This window comes from Triplophysa rosa, linkage group LG1 (assembly GCF_024868665.1).
Source record: "Triplophysa rosa linkage group LG1, Trosa_1v2, whole genome shotgun sequence".
Lineage (NCBI taxonomy): Eukaryota > Metazoa > Chordata > Actinopteri > Cypriniformes > Nemacheilidae > Triplophysa > Triplophysa rosa.
In genome coordinates, this window is record NC_079890.1 from 36,902,573 (window position 1) to 36,923,936 (window position 21,364).

The following is a 21,364-nucleotide window of genomic DNA, read 5'->3' on the forward strand; positions in this document are numbered from 1 at the left end:
TGGAGGGACACAGCTACCTCCACTGGGCATGCGCACTTCAATACCGCATAATTTGACATAATGACAACAGTTAATTACTATTTTTTATTATTGTAAGTTTAGGGTTGGGATAGGTGTAGGCGTTAGCTAATGTAATTTATTGTAATTTTATGGCGAGATTTTGGATCACTTCTGGTCGTAGCTGTATCCCTTCTAGCCACAAATTGGCTTCTGCAGTTCGCTTCTCTGGCCACTAGGTGTCTCTTGTCTATACTTAATTATTAAGTAATTGTGTGAAGACATAAATATTGCCATATTGTTATCAGTTCAAATATTTGTTTCTTTTTGGCATGTATTGTTTGAGTAGTGTCTTTTTGTTTAAAGTTGTTCTTTGTTTCTATTTTAGAGGTCACATTTTCTCATGCTCAGACTGATGATGTCGAAAAGGCAAAACAGCGTAATTTTATTTTGCTTAAAGTGATGAATGCTTTCCTCATCCCACTGTTTAGCTGAACAGCCCTTCTGGATCCTGCTTACTGCTGCCAGAATAGACCGAGGAATCGTGGATGTCTTCATGTGTATTTAGTTTAACCATCTTGATATAGCTTATATATCTGTTTTCTGCAAATCTTTCCTAGGATCCCAAGAGAAACGGCTGTGATTCAGGTATGTAACAATCTAAAAAAATGTCGTGTAGTTACGATGCTTTTGTAAGGAATAGAAGTTTAAAGCCAAAGAAGTGTATATTGAGTGCATGTAAGCATCTTGCCCTGGTTGATCACTAGTGTTTGTCTATTACCCTTCGTTCAACCAAAGAGTTTGTGTGAGGAATGCCATGCAAGAACAGTATTTAAAAGTGGGAACCTAAAAAGAAATGTATTTTGCCAGCTGCAAACGATGCAGAAAGTGTTCAACATTCCACATTTAATTCGGATGAAAAGTGCATTATCTTGGTACTTGTCAAGTGCTTCATATGTTTGCATTTTTCAATGTAAACACACACAGTATTTATAGTACAAAGTGGTGTAGACTACTGTGTATAAATGTCAATTGGGGCACACCAATAGAGGCAGAAAGTAAGAAGTGGTAGCAGTTATGGGTTACAAATAGTCAGATGAGAGTGCCCTCTGTTGGTGGGATAATGACATTACAGGCTCTAATTTGTACTTTTGCATTTACTGGACTTCAGTAATTTATTGACAAAAGCCTAGATGATGTGTGGCTGTATTGTTGTGAAATGTGTGATTCTGAAGATCTTTAATCAAAATGAGGACATTGTACTGTAGATAGGAAGATATTGATCTCGACGTCTTTGACGTATTGAACGTATTGGGTGTATTCGTTCTAGTTTGACTTTCATGCATATTGCAGTTGATATAGCTGCCTTTGTGTTTGAACATAATATATTTATAATACCCCCAAAACTTTATATATCTTTATATTTATGCTCGCTATTGATTGCCATTTTTCACAGTTCTTAGTGATCTGCTGATAATAATAAATAACTAACACAATAAATAATATAAATAATAAATAAACACCTTCTTACTGAAATTCTAACTGATTCAAGATTCTCTTTAAGGACTTGTTGTGTTTTCCCATTCTTGATGTCCTCAGAGATTTTAGATTTATACATGCATGTTACAGGGTAAGTCGCTCTGTGCCACAGCAATACATTTATACACTAAAATGGTTTACCATGGCCCATCTTTGATTTTATTATATAATTTAGTAGGCTGGAGACCATATTACTGTAATGCAAACTCCAAATATTTTACATTTTATTTTGACATTATTTGCTTTCAATATAACATTGAAATACAGTTATAGTTTAATATTATTATGCAGGTTTGTCTTTATTTGTACAATCAGTTGTTAAGCATGTAATTGTTCTATCTATTTCAACCACATAAGCAGGATAAATTGGGTTTTGTGGTATAAAATATGACACCAACAGCTTTAATTTTTTTATTTTTAAAATAGTTTAAAATACCGCATATTAAAAGTCTCTAATGCAGACAGATATTACTGAAATGGGTGTGTGTTTTTGTGACAGCCCTAGACTAGAAAATAGAAGTATGTTTCTGACTTATGTTTTTTTATCTGAAAAGGCTCATCAGAAACGTTTGGTTGGTCTTGGAGGATGGGTAGAGAGAATAGTGTGGTAAAAGTTAGAAAAATGGTAAAGTGAGCAAAAAGACTGAAAAGCATCTTTAAAGGGATAGTTTACCCAAAAACAAAAAAATTCTGCCATCATTTACTCACCCTCTTGTCATTTTAAACCTGTATGACGTTCATCTGCAGAACATCAGAACGTTGGTAACAGAACAATGGCGCTACACATTCACTTCTATTGTACGGATAAAAACCAATGCAAGTCAATGGGTACTGCCGTGGTTTGGTTACCAACATTTTTCAACATTCTTCATTTGGTGAACCATCCCTTTAAGGCAGCCATCTTTTATTACCGTGGATGATGTGGCTTCCTCAAGCTTGTCTCCCAACCTGGTTGTTGCTTCGGATAAAAGCATTTGTTAAAGGGGTCATATAGAGCAAAAACGTGTTTTTCTGTGTCTTTAGTGTGTTATAAGTTGCCCATGCATGTATTAGACACGTAAAATTGCAAAAATTAAAGTGTAAGAAAAAAAGATTCATTCTATCTAGAAGCGAATGCTCACCCAGACCTGCCCAAAACGCATCGTGTAACCACACCCCCACAAATCTACGTCAGTTGGTGGTATGATTTGACTAAGAACGCCCAAATGTATACGCAAGTAAGATGGGCGTACCTGTCAGTACAATTGAAAAAGAACCTGATGTTCCAAATATGGTAAGAGGCGTTACATTTCCCTCACACTCTTGCAGTATTCGACCAATCACAAAAAATCTGCGCGTTTCAGAGAGGCGGGGCAAAGAGGAGATACAAACATGCACGGTATGTGGAAAATACAGCGTTTTTGAACCTTAAATCGTGTGTAAACATTGCATTACATCTAAAACAAATGATAATATTCATTTTAGCCATGTCATATGACCCCTTTGAAAAATATTTAATAGTGTCTCTGTTTGTTGTTCACTACAGTGTAGGGAAATGGAGCTTATTGAATTATTATTAAATCAAAATCCTTTACTTGTTTTGACAATACAAGTTTGCAAATAATTTAGCTTCTATTGGTCAATAAACGATACAGTTTCCTCTTGTAGTTTGTAGCTGTGTTCCAGTTGTGCAGACTATAAATTGAAAAAACCTTTGCAAACATTTTGACAATTTAATGTTGACAACACAATTTTATTTTGACAATGCAAATTGCAAATCAGAAAAATAAATCAATATGCATTTTAAATGCAGGTAGAAAGATATTGTGACATGATATACCGTGATACAAAAATGAAGATATGTATCTGTTTTATTCCATTGGTGGAGCACCCGTCACATGATCTGCGTCAGCATATGCATTATAATGTTTGAATGCTCTGTCTTCTTAATTTTGTACTTTACTGCTTCATGAAGTTCTCTCTACAGTTTAGCTCTCTTAGTTCTTGATTTTATGTTAAAAAAAATTCAGTGACATACCTTTTTAATTTATACAGATTATACAGATAAAAACATGGTTCAATTAAACCTTGAATGCTGTTCATACTTTTAACAAAATAACAATGTTATCTGAAATTGATAATGTTTTAGTAATGTCTGTCATCTGAATTGTCACTGTTGTAATCGTAATATTGTGTATTATAGTGAATCGTGAACTGCGCCCTTATATCAACTAAGGGCAAAATGTCGGGAAAACATGCGATTGATGAATGAAGCGCGGCGTGCTGCAAATTCATGCGAATCTCCTCTCATGACACTGTGAATCCAGGGCAGGTAAGCAGAGATCTTTATGTATACAGCGTGATCTTCTACAGAACAGGCCTTGTCAAAAGAAAGGACTCCTGCAGCGTAAACTGCATTGGTGTTGGGGTTGAGGAATGCGAGAGCACCCCCTGCGTCCCCGAAACACACGTTTTCTTGATAATTACTGGGTCCGGTGCAGAACTGTTTGTCAGTCACAGTCGGTGTACTTGCAAGAACTTTTGCCTGGTATTTTCCCTGGCACGGCACGATGGGTAGAGCCAGAAACTTCAGTATGGGAGCAGTGGTAAAAAGACTCCCCCAGCCCCATCCAGCGATGATGCCACTCTCTCCTTTTTTCTCTTCCTGGTTATCTCCAGTCTCAGGCAGTGGGATGGGCATTATAGACTCGCTGAAATTCGCCGGCTCCTTAAGTTTGATCAGAGCAAGGTCATTGTCCCAGTCGGATGTGTTCTGAAAGCCTGGATGTAAAAACACCTGCAGGAAAGAAGTGTTTTTCAATCAACAAAATATGCAGTGGTCCTAAAAAGTATTTTGAGCCAAAAAAGTATAAAAGATATTGCAGTAAATGACAAATGTAAGAATCAAGGAAAGAGCTGCTGAAACTTTTCTTCAATTCCTCAAGGGCAAACTTCAATTTTAAAACATTTTAGCAACTGTATCAAGGTGATTTTTAGTGAAAGTATGAAGTCAGTTTCTCTTAAATTGACACACGCGTGTAGTTTATGTTCCGTAGCATCTGACAAATCAGAAAGTGGGCAAATACTTTCATTAGTGTTCGGACAGTATTTAAATTGTATTCAAATTAAAACCTAGCAGCTTTTTTGTTTTTTTGGGGGATTGCAAAATATACTTGAGCAATTTTTCTTTCAAGTAATATACTTTTAAACTACAGCTTAGAGGTCAGTGTATGATATTTAGCGGCATCTAGTGGTGAGATTGCGAATTGCAACCAACGGCTTGCTTCATCCCTCCCTTTCAAAGCACTACGGTGGCTCTCACAAGACAAAGATGTCGTCACATTTTCGCTTCTTTGCCAAAGGAGATAACGTATTTATGAAACGCGCTCTATAGAGCAGTTTGTCCGTTTAGGGCTCCTGTAGAAACAACACGGCGAATTCCACACAAGGGGACCTACGGTGTATGTAGATAGAAATAGCTCATTCTCAGGTAATAAAAACATAACGCTTCAGCTCTTTATACACCTCTGAACACATTATGAATATTATATTGCATTTCTGTCAATAGAAGATTTTAAGGATGTGCACAATATGTGAAGATTCTAGTCTGTTTAAAAAAATTAGACTGAGGCAGATAGGAACGCGTGGACATTTACCTTCTCTACTGCGACTTCTGCAGAGGCCTGTGCATCAGAGCGCTTGCTGATTCCCAGATAGACTTTTGGGATGAGCGGCTCTTTTCCTCTTGTGTCATTTCGACTTTTTTTTACAAATAGATTCCTGCCAGCAGTCAAGATCCAGCGCTCGGCTATCAGGGCTCCTTCAGCGAAACCTCCGTCCAGTATATTTTCACTTAGGTACACCATGGCATGCCAGGGGACGGGTGCGGTCAGAGATCCCCCTGTCATTCGTTTGGGTCGTAGGCCTGTGCAATGACGATGAGAATTGAATGAGATGTCTTTAAACGGCTGCACATAGTTTGTAAAAGTAAAAGTAAATATGTGTGACAGAGATTTTCTGCTTCAATAACCCTATTTACTTTTCTTAACAGTAGAGCATAATTCAGCCAGCAGGCCTACTTCAGTGGCCTTGATTGTGGAAGAACTTTTTCCATTCAGGATTTAAATAAAAACGTTTCAAAACCTTGAAATACACCAGCAAGCTTCAAGATGAATCGCAAGCAATTCAATGCAAAATAGGATTTTAAAACACGTACCAGAGTGTGTAAAAATCCTGTGTAAAATTTGAAGGAATAGTTCACCTTCAAAATGAAAATTCTGTCATTATTTACATGCCCTCTTGTCATTTGACACCTGTATGACTTTCTTTCTTCTGCAGAACACAAAAGAAGATATTTTGAAAAATGTTGGTAACAGAAAACTTTTGAAAACAGAAATTTTGTGTCCATACAATAGAAGTCAATGGGGACCAACGGTTTTTGTCTTCATGATGACAGAATTTTCGTTGTGAAGGTGAACTATTCCTTGAAGAAAGAATGAATTAATGATTTCTAAAGCAGTACAAAACAAAACTATTTACATAACTTTAAGCCAACATTGTGTCTAAAATACAATACTATTTTTGTTCATTTGTAAGAGTGAGTAGTTATTGCAAAAAAAACTATTTTGCATTTTGTAGTATTTCCTACTGTAAACCCTTCAGCCATTCTTCTGATAAAATCTGCTAATTCTATAACAAATAGTCTTTTTTAGTTCTTTAGTTCTTAATCAAATAATGCCATAGATGTAAATATTGTGAACCACATTTTTACAAAAGCTGTACTAAGATTTTTAAAAATAGCAAGAGAAGAATGCATTTTTAATATCCACAAGTGTCTCATTGTTGGGTCATGAGGAGGTTGTTTATTACCCGAAACATTTTTTCTGACTCGATCCAAACCCAGAGACACATTTGGCAGGCAAGCGATCGAGCCCGTGAGCAGCACAGCCACAGACAGCCTACAGATAAAAACATAACACTCTAACACCAACAAATAAAACAATAGTTTGCATATCTGAGGTTAATGTTTAAGATGAAAAGATGTTTATTAATTATACAGTTTGTGCTGCAGAAAATATGATCAAATTCAAGTTCAAATGATTACATTGTATTCTCCATTAGAAGGCTTCTGTTAAAGGTATTTTGTATGTAAACCTAAGATCTCCAATAATTAGACTTATCTAAGTTGAATTGTCTGTCATTTGAACATTTGTTTAACAATTTGTAACATTTTTTTAAATTGTGAACAAAGGAAAAACTTACCACTTCATGATGAGAAAGTTTTCTAAATGCAATTGAAGCTGAGTTTTATCATTTTGTTATTTTGAATCTAGGTTCTGGTATTTATATGATTTTGATACTGATTTTTCTCGAAAATGACATCATCATCCATTGCACAATCAGGGAAAATCTCTCAGTGTGTTTGAATGTCCAGATTCAAGGTTAAATAAACAAAAGTGTCCAAAGGCAATGTGTGTATTTAGATATTGAGTTTGTGCTTGGACAACAAATATCCCTCTAGTCTGATATTGTACCCTATACTCAAAAAATAAATTCTAGTCTTTTTTGTGTTTATATTTCTAGTGATGAACACCTAGTATATGATATGATGATTCATCTAATATGAGTGCCCGAACGTTCAAGGTTTTAAAATGTGCCGCACCATGTTGCAACAAAGTTGAATTGATTTTTGGATTTGAGAGATGATTTTGGTTTGTTATAAAATTTTCAGGATCATGTTTATGCCTGTGCCTGTCTGTCTGTCCATCTGTCTGGCTGTATTTTTCATCTGGCAATTAGCTTTAAATTAACTTGTTTGAATTCTACATGAGCAGCTGGTCATTTTGGTTCATTACTGTATGAGCTGTTGCACTGCTGATTTGAGAGATTAGAGTAGATGACCGGAATATTTTCGTGTTAATTACCCATTAATGACATGCAGTATAGTCTGTGCCAACACACAGGTGTATTGGAGATGGAAGTGGGTCATATATGCCGCCATAGACCTATTTCACAGCGTGACGTGTACAAACCGGAAGTAGGGTAAACGCTTGTCCGGTCAATGCTCTAGCTTCATTCACTACACAGAACAGTTGCGGAGACCAGAAGAAGTTAGGCATGTAGCGCCTGACAGCGGCTATGACAGCAGTAGGGCCGGAAAAAGTTTTTCCCTACTTCCGGTCTGTCGCCATTTTGTGAAATAGGCGAATTACCCTGCAGCTATAGACCGTTTCATCGGACGCGCGCGTGCCTGACCCCCAGTTCTCTTCTGGTTTGTGTTTGGCTATTGTCTAATAATATAATTTATATTTTATTTTATTTATGTTAATATTAATTTTTAGGATTATTTGACTGTATAATAATTGTATTGAATAAATGTTGAATTTTGTTGTATGTTCATTTTATTAAATTAACAAATTTGTTGAATGGGTCCTGTAGTTCGGTCGCATTTAAACAAATCATATGGTACATTGACATCTAGTGGTTGAGATTGGTATCGCAGTCTAAATAAATATTGGAGAGATACGTTTAGCCATCTAAGGGTTCTTCTCGGTTTCTTTTGCTTGTTATTAGAAATAATCTACAAGCACTCTATTGTTTGTGAATGTGTACCGGAAGTTAAGATGGGGTCACAAAAGTGCGCATGCGCAGTAACGTTGGTTTATGTTAAAATGAAACCGTCTATAGTCAATATACAACCTTTATGTTCCTGTGGATTTGTGCCCATCTACATGACTATGTTACATCAGATTATTAGCTGTATTTGTCTGAAAATATATTTTATAACTAAATGTGAAGAATTGTATTATTTGCAAGAAAACACTATTTATAATTGAATTATTTAAGTATTATATGAATTATAATATGAAGTGTTCTAATTCAATTCATTTTCACGTATCATGGGAATGTGAGCTCATTTAATTTCTGCAATTTCCAGCAAACAGTCCTTTTGTCAACACATTGCACTTCCCTGCTGATACCACACATTGGGGAATACATGTCCATTGTGTAATCCTCTCCATGTTTGTCTCTTGCAGTTATTTGGAGGGTTGGCGTAATGTTCCTTATGTTCCTCTTTGCCAGAAGGAAGATGAAGAGGTATATTTACTTATCCTGTTAGCCAGAATACTTGGACCACTAAATGAATCATTCATCATATTAGTGTGTAGTCTAATGTTGGTGTTTGCATTTAATCTTTTGAGAATATTATTTTAAGTGCAGTGGTATATTTGCCTTTCCCATACTCAGACATTCAGATGTGGTCCCATTAGAAGCACTCTGTTAGGATTACATTTAAATAAGTAAAACAATTTGATCTTTTTTGCATATTTCATTAGCCTGAGCTAATATGATGAGACGGCAGTCTGCCCGGTAACCTCTAAAAGTGTGTTCTTCTTTCCCAAGTTTCTGATATGAGCAGGTATATAATTGCTTTATTTCAAATATTTTCTTCTCTAATTTTTTCAAAATCTCAATCACAATAAATGATGCACATTACAGTGATGTGTCATCCAAGCTTTATACTGTGAGCTTAGAGATTCTCTGTGTTTATCTAAAATTAGGGCTTCACGATATGTACATTTTGGTTGATACTGATAAGTGATAATTCATTAGCTATGGAAGCTGATAACCGATATGTTGGCCGATACAGTATCTTATTAATATAATTTTTCTGAGCCTGATGCAAAAGGCAAAACGTGAACAACTGATTTTGTTTTAAAATATTTGCCACAGAAAATAACTAAATAAAGTTATTTAGTTATATCTCATTTTTTCTGAAAATCATGTACCAACCAGGCCTACTATACAGTAGTTAAAGATTGTTTAACTATCCTGGTATAATGCAAATTATAGAGGTTCTTCTGGTGCAACCTAGAAAAGTTTTCTCAATAGCGATAAGACTAACAGGTCTCAAGAATAAAAATCATTCAGTCAGGAAATGATTTATAATTTATTAGCTTTATCGGCCTGATTTTATTATCGAGCCAATACAGATACTAATACGGCCAATAATATATTTCTATATATTCTTCTAAGAGAAACCAAGTCTTAGTCTAATGTGTGGAATGATAGCTGACTGTTTTTTTTTTTAGGTTGTTTCTGTTGACAAATAAAGTCTCAAGTGCAACATTGAAAGTAAAATAATAACATGAGCAACTATATAAAGAGTAAAAATATTTACAATATAAAACTGAAGAAAATGAAGGTGAAAATTAATACATTTTTAGAGCATTTTACTGAAGGAGAGACCTAACCCACATTGGGAACAGAGTGCAGTATTATTAAAACACAACGGTCGGATCAGTAAGTAACCACCTCGCAACCATCCAGAACGAGATGCATTTTATTTTCAAAAATAATAGTTTGAAGGTCATTATAAAATGACAGCGTGATCTACTAAATTACGGACATTCGCCTGCATTCAAGGCCGGAAGGGTTTTGTCAGGGGTGGAGAGGGATGCCATATAAAGTAAATTCTTAGAAAAGACATCAGTCAGTGCAAGCATCATTTGCTTTCAGATGTTTTAATATATTTAATACATAGCCTTTATTGACTTTTAGACTGACATAAGCACTACATGCTGGATTTAATCATTGGTTTAAATTAACCAGAAATATAAGACCCAACTACTGATATTTTACCAAACCATAACAACCCAGTATTTTTGCACTGTGCATAAATATAAATAAATAATTAATTGGTTTCTCGTTGCCGTGGGTCATGTAAACATCAAATTAATGATTTCTTTATTAGAGAGGATACTACCAAATGATTTCCGAATTACACCAACACCCCTGCTGCGTGTTTATGTCATACCTTTGAATGTATAGCTATGCTTACTGAATGAAAGCAGTGAAGTTTATCAGAAGAGAGAGAGTGAATGAGAGTGTGTCCTTGCTGCTGATGGTGATGTAGGAGTTCATTTAAGTGCCTATATCTCCAGCTGAGCAGAATGAGTTGACTCACGGCGGCTCTTTTGACTTCAGTGAGACACCACTGGAAGCAAATAAGCGATAGAGCAACGAATGTGAGGTGCGTATGACACTGCTGGGCTTCAGCTCGCAGCTGTGTGTGTGTGAGAGAGAGAGAGACTTGGTCAAGCAGAAGTGGAGATATGTGCGAGTGAGAAGCTGCAATATAAAGCGAGGTGAGGAAACACAGAAGACGACTGAGAACCAGAGAACAACAGAAACAAGCGAGTTTATATTTTTAACTGGAGAAACGGTGTCCCCCAGCAGCGATCAAACTGGATTTATACTATACATGGGCATTATCTCTATCTTCTGCTGCTCAGAAACAGTTTTCAACCACACAGAAGATGCATGTAAGAACATTACTTTCTGTTATTATTATGACATATTTGTGTTATAGAGATGGTTGAGCTTTTGATATTTCTAGCACCGTTTGTTTATCTGGCTTTAAGTTAAAAATAATATGCTCCTTTATATTTTTATTGCTCATTCATTTTAAATGATATTTATTATATTGTATTATATTTTTGATGTAGGCTATATATTTGAAATATTCTAAGGATTCTCATTAGGCAGTGTTTTTCTTGATTTTTAACAAACAAAAAACAAACAAACAAACAAACCTCGCCCACCAGAGTGGGTTTAGGCAAGTGCGTGAACGCTGTTGTCACTTAACGAAAAGAATAGATAAAGAACAGCTATTGAATAGCTCAGGTATATTTGTGCTATGATATCTGTTATACAATACTCTTGTATTGGCTACATTCGAAGGAGGATAGGTTAATGTACAGTATATACATTTGTTTCTTTTTAATATGCACGCTTAATAAATATTGAGTGTATTTGCATATCTGAAAAATATACATATTATAAAATTGTCCAAGCTGCATTAATCTTTCATTCTTTTGCATAGATATTTTGCTTGAATATTGTTAACATTTCTGTATTCTTAATCGTTTTTTTTTTATTGTTCATTTTTGTCATACATGTTCTATTCATTATAATTAGTTCAGATAGGTGAAGAGTGTTCTTAATAGATTGTTGCTTTGGAATTATAAGGAATTCTAGAATATTTTATTCACATATTCTTATTCTCTGACAACCTATACATTATGTGATATTTTTTCTTTACATTGTGTACGTTTGGGGAGTTTTTTAGGAAACAAAATGGTTTATCAAGAAAGTCAAACAGAATGTAAAAACTTTGAAGCTCAATATCCCAAAACTGCTCAGAATGCAGAGAGAACCTTATAATTCCAAGGTTCTCCAAAACTAAATTTCCTAGTTTTTTTTGAGCTAATTGTAATACGTTTGTCAAAGGTTGAGTCGGCTTAAATTTCATTAACAACAACAACAAAAAAATAGCAGCATTCAAAAGTAAGTGTGTGATGTGGTGTAAAAGCAAGGAAGTGTAAGGCACAAAGGATGAAAAGACAGACCTTTTCTTACATGTAGTTCATGAGAGTCACAGGTCCCCGGGGTTTCAGGAGTCAGCGTGTCGCTCCATCATTCCACACATCTGTCCACTCTAGACTTCATACACAAACTTCACCTCATCGTCCCTAAACCCGTTCTCTCCATATAAAGCAATTTGCTGTCACGACTTACTAAAGAACATCTGTGTATATAGTTTACTTTCATGTCACATTCATTTAAGCACAGTAGACAATGTGTTGCTTTTGATGGCTTTGTTCCAAAACGTAGTGGGCATGCCTGCTGTCCAGTGCCTATCCGAGAGGGTTTTAGAATTGATTTAGACCAAAACACAAACAGCACAAAAGTATAACAATCCCACAAAGCCTGTATAACTGACCTTGAACCTTTTAGGTCATGTAAAAGGCAGAAAATATGTTTTTGTCTGGTTAGAGAGCCTTCTCAAATCTAAAGATAAACAATGTGGATTATGTTAGTGAATTATGATTGTTTTTCAGTTGTCATTAAAATAACATCCTTTTTATAATAATACGACATTATTCATGCCAAAGCAATGTTCTACCATTAATTCCATTCAACACAAAATTTGAATTCCATTTATTTAAAACAGACTTTTTCCCTTAATATTTCTATCAAAGTATACGTCATGTTTATGTTCGTTACAGGGTGTAGGGTGCATCGCTCTGCGCCCCCCCAAATAAAGATTTATAATCTTAAACTTACATTTATAATTAAACCAATAACATATTAGGTTATACAATGCTGTAACATCAATTCTTTTGGTTGGTGGGCTTATTTTTCTGATGTTTGATTGCATAAAATGTATGATCAATTTCTATATTTCACAAAATGCCACAAAATCTGTGGCCCCCTGGATCCATCTTAGGGCCCCCCAAGGGGGCCACGACCCCCAGTTTGAGAACCACTGCATTAGAGGACCTACTGACCTACTTTCTACCAAAACGCTAAATGCATGTGTAGTTAAAGATGTCAAAGTTTTTGACAGAGAGAGAGAGAGAGCGCTCTTGATCTTGTGTGTGTTGGTGTTCAGTTGAGACGCTGTCAGCAGAGCCCCTGTAGCTCTTTCTATTTCAATGCTCACAGAATATTTATCAATCTAAATTGCAGCTAGCGCGCTGAGAGCTGGAGGTTCCCAGCAGAGATCTGTTTGTTTTAAAGCGCTATAGATGCAGCCGTGGCTAATGTTTGAGCTCTATCAGAAGAGACGCCTGTGAGACAGAACAGATGATGCAGTCGTCATTATGACCACAAACACCTCAATTAAACTGATATATTAACAGATATCGCCCACACGGTGTAAAAAAGGTTTATCGCTCCTCACACGAGAACTGACATTCATTGACCATGGTGTTGCCGAATGGTTGCTATAGGCCAGGGCATTGCTCGGTGGTTTCAAATGATATTCAGAGCCTTTGATATGGCGCCTTTGATGTCACTTCCAGTCGCTTAGAAAAAGTAAAACCCTCCAAAAGCCACAGCGACGGGGTATCATTCGTGTCACATGGAGTGGGATTGCTAAGACACCAACGTTTAGTTGCATGGGGTTTGATCAAATGTCAAATTACACATTAAATACGTTTACATTTACACATTTGGGTTCATCTCTTTTTGACCCAACGCTGTGTTCAAAATAACCCGTCATTCTTTTTAGAGTTTAAAATTAATATTTTAGCCATTCATACTCTTGCCTTGAAAAAGTCATTCGCCTTGAAAAGCCACGAGCTTTTTTGGGCCGCTGCTTTTTGAAAAGGCAAACTCCGATAGTGTTGAAATGATTTGTATTGATTGAAACCTGCATGCTCAACTTTCCGAATTACAGAATGCGAGTAAAACGTGATGTGAAATGTGCTGTGATTTCAATGCCTGTGCAGATTCTTCTATGGTCTCTGATTATAAGGATGCTCGCATCCTAAACCTTAAGTTTTAAAGACTTTTTAAAGATCCTCATCATGTCTTGCAGCTTTGATGCATCATCCATCGCATGTAAGGCACAAGTAAAATCAACGCAGGTTATGATTCGTGTGTGTTGTGTTGCTTTGATCGTGTTTTCTTTTCTCTGCCCTTTCACAGGATTTCCATTCACTGCAGACAACAGAGCCACTCAACAGATTCACGTAATAGCCATCCCTCTTTCAGGCATGAAGACTGTTGCCAGGCTGCGCTACTGGCCGACATCTGTGTACCCGAGCAAACAGAAGCTCCACGTGTGATAATGGAGAGTGATAATCATACAGCGTCCGTGGCCGGAGAGACGCTGGCCCCCCTGTGCACGGTCCGCTGCTGTGGGCTTCTAAACCGCACTTTGGCGGTCATGTTCATGGTTTGTTTGGCCTTTGCCATCGTTGTGGGAAACGTGATCACACTTACTGTTCTCATGCAGACGCGGCATTCCCGAACACCGCAGGGCTACCTCAAAGGTGACCGTAGCAGAGTGAACCATTTTTAGCAAGTGTGCCACTCGCACTGTTTTTATAGTATGCAGTATGTGTACTGTGCATGGTATGCACATTTTCTGGATGCATAAGATAGATGAATGTAGACAAAGCACTGTGTGAAAGTCTGTAGCCCACGATGCAATGCACTCAGTTTGACTCTACGTTTTTAGGGCGATAAAAGAAAAAGCATTAATTTCAACTTTTAGTACTTTTTAGTACTTTTAGTTAATTCAGTACTGTCCTGAATCATTACTTTATTGAATGGGCAAAGTTTGAACACGGTTCTTTTGTATGCAGTGTACGAGTGATTTATTTGAAATAACAGCACAATCTCGTGGCAGTTCGTAACTATTTTACAGCATGGCTATTTCGTATGAATTTTTACGATCTTATTCGATTTTTTTTAAAGGATCATACAAACCCGATTCCAAAAAAGTTGGGACACTGTACAAATTGTGAATAAAAAAGGAATGCAATAATTTACGAATCTCATAAACTTATATTTTATTCACAATAGAATATAGATAACATATCAAATGTTGAAAGTGAGACATTTTGAAATGTCATGCCAAATATTGGCTCATTTTGGATTTCATGAGAGCTACACATTCCAAAAAAGTTGGGACAGGTAGCAATAAGAGGCCGGAAAAGTTAAATGTACATATAAGGAACAGCTGGAGGACCAATTTGCAACTTATTAGGTCAATTGGCAACATGATTGGGTATAAAAAGAGCCTCTCAGAGTGGCAGTGTCTCTCAGAAGTCAAGATGGGCAGAGGATCACCAATTCCCCCAATGCTGCGGCGAAAAATAGTGGAGCAATATCAGAAAGGAGTTTCTCAGAGAAAAATTGCAAAGAGTTTGAAGTTATCATCATCTACAGTGCATAATATCATCCAAAGATTCAGAGAATCTGGAACGATCTCTGTGCGTAAGGGTCAAGGCCGGAAAACCATACTGGATGCCCGTGATCTTCGGGCCCTTAGACGGCACTGCATCACATACAGGAATGCTACTGTAATGGAAATCACAACATGGGCTCAGGAATACTTCCAGAAAACTTCGCCGTTGCCGGCTAAAACTCTATAGGTCAAAAAAGAAGCCATATCTAAACATGATCCAGAAGCGCAGGCGTTTTCTCTGGGCCAAGGCTCATTTAAAATGGACTGTGGCAAAGTGGAAAACTGTTCTGTGGTCAGACGAATCAAAATTTGAAGTTCTTTTTGGAAAACTGGGACGCCATGTCATCCGGACTAAAGAGGACAAGGACAACCCAAGTTGTTATCAGCGCTCAGTTCAGAAGCCTGCATCTCTGATGGTATGGGGTTGCATGAGTGCGTGTGGCATGGGCAGCTTACACATCTGGAAAGGCACCATCAATGCTGAAAGGTATATCCAAGTTCTAGAACAACATATGCTCCCATCCAGACGTCGTCTCTTTCAGGGAAGACCTTGCATTTTCCAACATGACAATGCCAGACCACATACTGCATCAATTACAACATCATGGCTGCGTAGAAGAAGGATCCGGGTACTGAAATGGCCAGCCTGCAGTCCAGATCTTTCACCCATAGAAAACATTTGGCGCATCATAAAGAGGAAGATGCGACAAAGAAGACCTAAGACAGTCGAGCAACTAGAAGCCTGTATTAGACAAGAATGGGACAACATTCCTATTCCTAAACTTGAGCAACTTGTCTCCTCAGTCCCCAGACGTTTGCAGACTGTTATAAAAAGAAGAGGGGATGCCACACAGTGGTAAACATGGCCTTGTCCCAACTTTTTTGAGATGTGTTGATGCCATGAAATTTAAAATCAACTTATTTTTCCCTTAAAATGATACATTCTCTCAGTTTAAACATTTGATATGTCATCTATGTTGTATTCTGAATAAAATATTGAAATTTGAAACTTCCACATCATTGCATTCTGTTTTTATTCACAATTTGTACAGTGTCCCAACTTTTTTGGAATCGGGTTTGTACATTTTTGTATGAATAAGCCAGCTCTTAAAATACTTACGAATTCCTGCGAGATGCTGGAATACATACATTCAGGGCTGGATGCGAAGAAAAATCGGCCCTGGCATTTTTAGGCCCGCATCGGCCCTCCACCGAATCTGTCGACATTGGGGTTGCATGCATACATGTCTTTTGCATTCATGTTGCGTGCATTCACATTTATAATACGTCCGTCTAAGCGGCCAACGCCTCCGTTATGGCCCCATACGTTAGCGGCCCACCGGTACGCCAGATGGCCAGTCCGCCCCTGCATACATTAAAATTTTTACATTTTCTAGGTGTCCAGGTGATGGCAGTGTTGAGGGTGAGCTGTTAAATTGAGCATTCAAAAATAAAAATCCTTTCATCATTTACGCATCCTCATGTCATTACAAACCTGCATGACTTTTTCTGCAGAACACAAAAGATTATATTTTGAAGAATGTTGTTAAACAACCAACATTGACCCTCATTGATTTCCATTGTATGGACACAAAACCACAGAGACATTTCTTAAAATATCTGTTTTGTGTTCCACGGAAGAACGAGTCATATCCATGTTTTGAGTGATGTGAGGGTGAATTGATGATTTTTTGTTTTGTTTTAGGCTAACTATCCCCTTAAAGAGACAGTTCACCCAAAAATGTTAATTCTGTCATTATTTACTCACCCTCGAGTTGTTCCAAATCTGTCTTTGTTCTGAATGATATTTGGACAAATGCTTGTAACCAAACAGTTCTTGGCCACCATTGACCACCATTGACCACCATAGTAGAAAAATGACAACGGCAGATTGGCAGTCAAAAGAACTGTTTGCTTTCCTGCATTCTTTAAAATATCTTCTTTTGTGTTTAACAGAACAAAGAAATTAAAAAAAAACATTTTTTCCTACTATGGTAGTCAATGGTGGCCAACAACTGTTTGGTTACAAGCATTTGCCCAAATATCTTTCTCTGTGTTCATCGGAACAAATTTGGAACAACTCGAGGGTGAGTAAATGAAGACGGAATTCAGTTTAAGTGATAAATATTGCTTCAGTCTGACATTTCTTTTGGCTACTTGCATAAAAGATAAAAAAGAACAAAATGTGTTAAAAGGAAATCCCTTGAGAAATCAAAGCACATCCGGAATGACCATCAGAAACATGCAATTATCACACTTGATGTAGTTATACTTTTGAAAGTAGAACCAAAACACTTCCACATTATACGTGTCAGAATGGGACTAATGTTTTAGTTTTGCCGACCAACCATGTCTGTCTTCAGTCCGTTACCGTAGAAACCCAGTAACTTTCACAAGGATGACATCCTACAGCCGCGATGTATTTATAAGTGCTGCTTACATGGAGGAAAAGTCTCATCTTTAAAAGATAATTTAACAGATTAAAATAGACCGTCTGTGAGCTATTAATAAAGTTATTAAAGAAACATTATTTGATTGTGAAAGGGATAGTTCACAAAAAGTTCAAATCTGTCATCATTTTTCACCCTCATGTCATTCCAGACCTGTATGATTTTCTATCTTCTGCAGAACACAAAAATATATATATTTTAAAGAACAACACGGACTCCCACCGAATGAACACAAAACCACGAGACAGTTCTCAAAATATCTTCGTTTGTGTTCCACATAAGAAAGAGTCATGCAGAATTTGAACCACATGAGGATGAATAAATGATGACAGAATTGTTATTTCTTTAAGTATGCTGTTAGTGTAATTCTGGAATACTGTGCTTTTGTCCCGCAGTGTCATTGGCCATCGCAGACATGGTGGTTGGAGTTTTGGTGGTGCCATTTTCCGTATACACCGAGATCTCCCTCATGGTAACCGGAGCTCCACCACAGTGGTACCAGGGCGTATCCAAGGCCTCTCAGGGTGGTGTACCGGGTCCTTGGCAACCATGCATGCTGATGGGTCCGCTTTTCGCAGGCTGCACCTTCGTATCCATCAGCACCATCTTTTTTATGACAGTGGAGCGTAGCGTGGCCATCCTTTATCCGCTGCATAAGGACGCCCTCGTGACGCACCGTCGCATCCTCTTCCTGATCTTTTCATCCTGGGCCGGCAGCTTCTTACTGGCCAATGCACCACTCATCCTGAGCAACAACTTTACGCTGGAATACAACGAGTGCAGTCGCTTGTGCAACTACGTCCCGGTACTGATCGGACTTCGGGTGCCTGCAGACGCCAACATTCTGCTCCTCTTTCCAGCGTTTGATTTCACTCTACTGGGTGGCACGCTGGCCGTCAACATCATGTCCTTCACCAGTATCCGTCGGTACTCTCGTAAGCGCAAGCTCCTCCTCTCCGAGGGAGCGGACGCGGGGACCGGCGGGTGTACCCACAGACCATCGTTTTCCGACATCAAAGCAGCAAAGACCATCGGAATCCTCACGTTTGCCTTCACGGCCTCCTTCAGTCCTATCGCTGTGTTTGTGCTGGGGAACGTGGTGGGCTACACCTGGTGCAAGTTCTCCTTCGTTGCGTTTTGGATTCTGGCGGGCAGCAGCTGTTGCAATGTCATCATTTACAGCGTGCATGACCAGCGTTTTAGGAACGGGCTGAGTCTGCTCTTTCAGCGGGACAGATCTCATGCTCTCTCGGAGAAAAGCTGACTTGGGTTCGGCTGTAACCTCACAGTGACAATTCTTTCATCATTTACTCACTCGCATTCCAAACCTGTAGGACTTTCTTCTTCAGAACACAAAAGAAGATATCTTGAAGAACCCATTGACTTCCATTGTATGGACACAAAACCACTGAGGCATTTCTCAAAATATCTTCTTCTGTGTTCCACAGATTTTTTGGGGGGGGTTAGGGTTTAGCTCTTCTGCCTCGAGAGATTAACGGTTTGTTTTTCAGGTTCTCTTTGATAAAGGGTTCAGGGACAACGATAAGGACCTTTCACTTTGTCTTGTGGTGTATTATATTCTTGAATTTACTTAGTATTTATGCAACAGATATCACAAGAATCATCTTCATGCGAGTCATCGTAAGTAGGACACCAGACAAATAAGAGGCCTTATTAAGATTTTATTACATTTATTCTCCATCTCAAATCTGCGAAATACATTTTTTTAATGTGATTTATGTATATGTCAAAAACGAATCCCAACTAATTCATTTTTTTGAAATAATAATTTAATGATTTGATTAAATTGAATGCACTGCATAAAACGTATGACCTTTTTTGTCTTGTTTCCCAACACAGCTATCTATACTTTATATATATTACGGTATTCACTTAATAAGCAAATGCATCTAACAAGATTTTAAGCATAAACGTTCCAAATCTAACAGTATTATGTGAAGTTGTGTTTAAAACAAACAAACAAAAAACGAGTTTGCCAGTTATTTATTTCTTACGTTTTTTCTTGTTTTAATCAAAAACACCACAACATTTGGTTAGATTTCTCTAAAAGGAAGACATAACATCTTCATCGTTTAGCCTGTCTTGTTTTACCCTGTAATGTTAAGGATATTTAGATAACAAGACCAAAAAGCAAAGAAAGAAAAGTATTTTGTGCGGTGTAGTTTTTCGAAGCATTTTTTGCGGTTTAATAAAAATACATTTATATTACAGATTTCATTTACAAAACAGAACAGTTTTGGTCTCAGAAAGTATTAAGTAAATAGTCCTGTTATAGTTTATACTCTGAACACTGTGACATACATTATCGGTGCATCTGTGCATCATTAATAGGATGAAGACTTCAGAATTTTTAATAAAACACATTTTGAAGCAGATGTTCATTGAGCGTGAATAACTGTAGGTGACGGGGCTAAAAGTCTGTCAGTCTTCTGCTTTAATATTCACAGCTTCAGCAGCAGACGCTCAGATCTCACGCTGACCGCCTCGGGCTGCAACTTTCCCCTCATGTTCAAGCAGAAAATGTGTTGAAGAGCACAACGTTACGAGCTCCATTCCCAAAGCATCGCTGACAGTGGAGGTTAGTTCATGGCTAAGTTTAAACTTTTTCTAAAGACTTCAGTTTGTATTGGAATGTCATTTCTTATGCAAATGCAACAGTTTTCCTTTAATGTCTGCTCTGTTCTACATTGAGGAAATGTGCGGGTTTATCCAGAAAGGACGTGACATGACAGACACGCGGTTTGTCGTGTGACACAGGGGTTAGAGAGAACAGGACAGGGTGAAGTGTTGACTGTGTGAGAAGAAGTGTAAAGGTGAAGATGTGGAAAACATTTGATATTTTTACAATTGATTATTACTTCTGTTTAACTGATAAATGTCAATTCTGTTCTACCTTTATTATTAAACGACTATTAAAGAATATTATCTCAATAACCTCTCCTAGACATCAATGAGAGTAAATGGAGAGCAAACACACACTTTTGCTCGGATCTGTTTTGAGAAACATCTGAAACTGGCAAAATATTTTTTTCCAAAAATGTACAATATATACTTTAAACATCAGTGAATTATAAATGAATAGGTGATGTTTACCCCGGTCACACGGTGGCCCTGGAGTTCTGTGTAGCACACATGAAAGTGTGTGTGTGTGTGTGTTTTCCTGAGTACAGATATGGAAATCAGCTCTTTGGAGGGACTGCCGTTGGCAAGGAGACAGCGAAGGGCAGTTTGAGATACAGCCAGAAGTGCTTTAAAAAATATGTTGTTTTCTTTTCTTGTTTTTACCTGTTTTGGCCTAGATTACACAGATTATTATGTCAGAACAATTATGTCCAAACCACCTGTGGCCGTGTGTATTTTTAGGCAACAGTAGTGATGTCATGAAATTTATGCTCATGGGGTTGAAAGTCATCCATTCGCTACATACGCTTTTTGTTGCCATGCTTTTCAGCGATACAAAAATCCACATAACGTGTACAAAACCTTGGGCAAGGGTGTTTATGTCGATTATAAAGTGGAGAAGTCATAGTGTTATATACAGTATTCATACAAATGTTTTTTTTTTAGAATTTGAGTAATTTGGGTCATATTAAGATTAGAAGGACGTATGTGT

General features: G+C 37.5%; 2 protein-coding genes across 2 annotated transcripts; one reads left to right on the top strand and one right to left on the bottom strand.

The window, feature by feature from the left end:
• Positions 1–3,742: 3,742 nt before the first annotated feature.
• On the bottom strand, positions 3,743–6,785 carry hp (haptoglobin). The gene is made up of 4 exons (XM_057327851.1): positions 6,778–6,785; positions 6,385–6,473; positions 5,172–5,440; positions 3,743–4,312 (listed from the first exon to the last, which is right to left on the bottom strand). The coding sequence occupies exons 1-4, from the start codon at positions 6,783–6,785 to the stop codon at positions 3,743–3,745; spliced, it is 936 nt and encodes a 311-aa protein (XP_057183834.1).
• Positions 6,786–10,672: 3,887 nt separating this feature from the next.
• LOC130551513 (adenosine receptor A3-like) lies at positions 10,673–19,429 on the top strand. Its single transcript, XM_057329150.1, has 3 exons — positions 10,673–10,841; positions 14,014–14,360; positions 18,126–19,429. Coding segments are annotated over exons 1-3 (1,218 nt in total). The 5' UTR covers positions 10,673–10,839; the 3' UTR covers positions 18,995–19,429.
• The last annotated feature ends 1,935 nt before the right edge of the window (positions 19,430–21,364 follow it).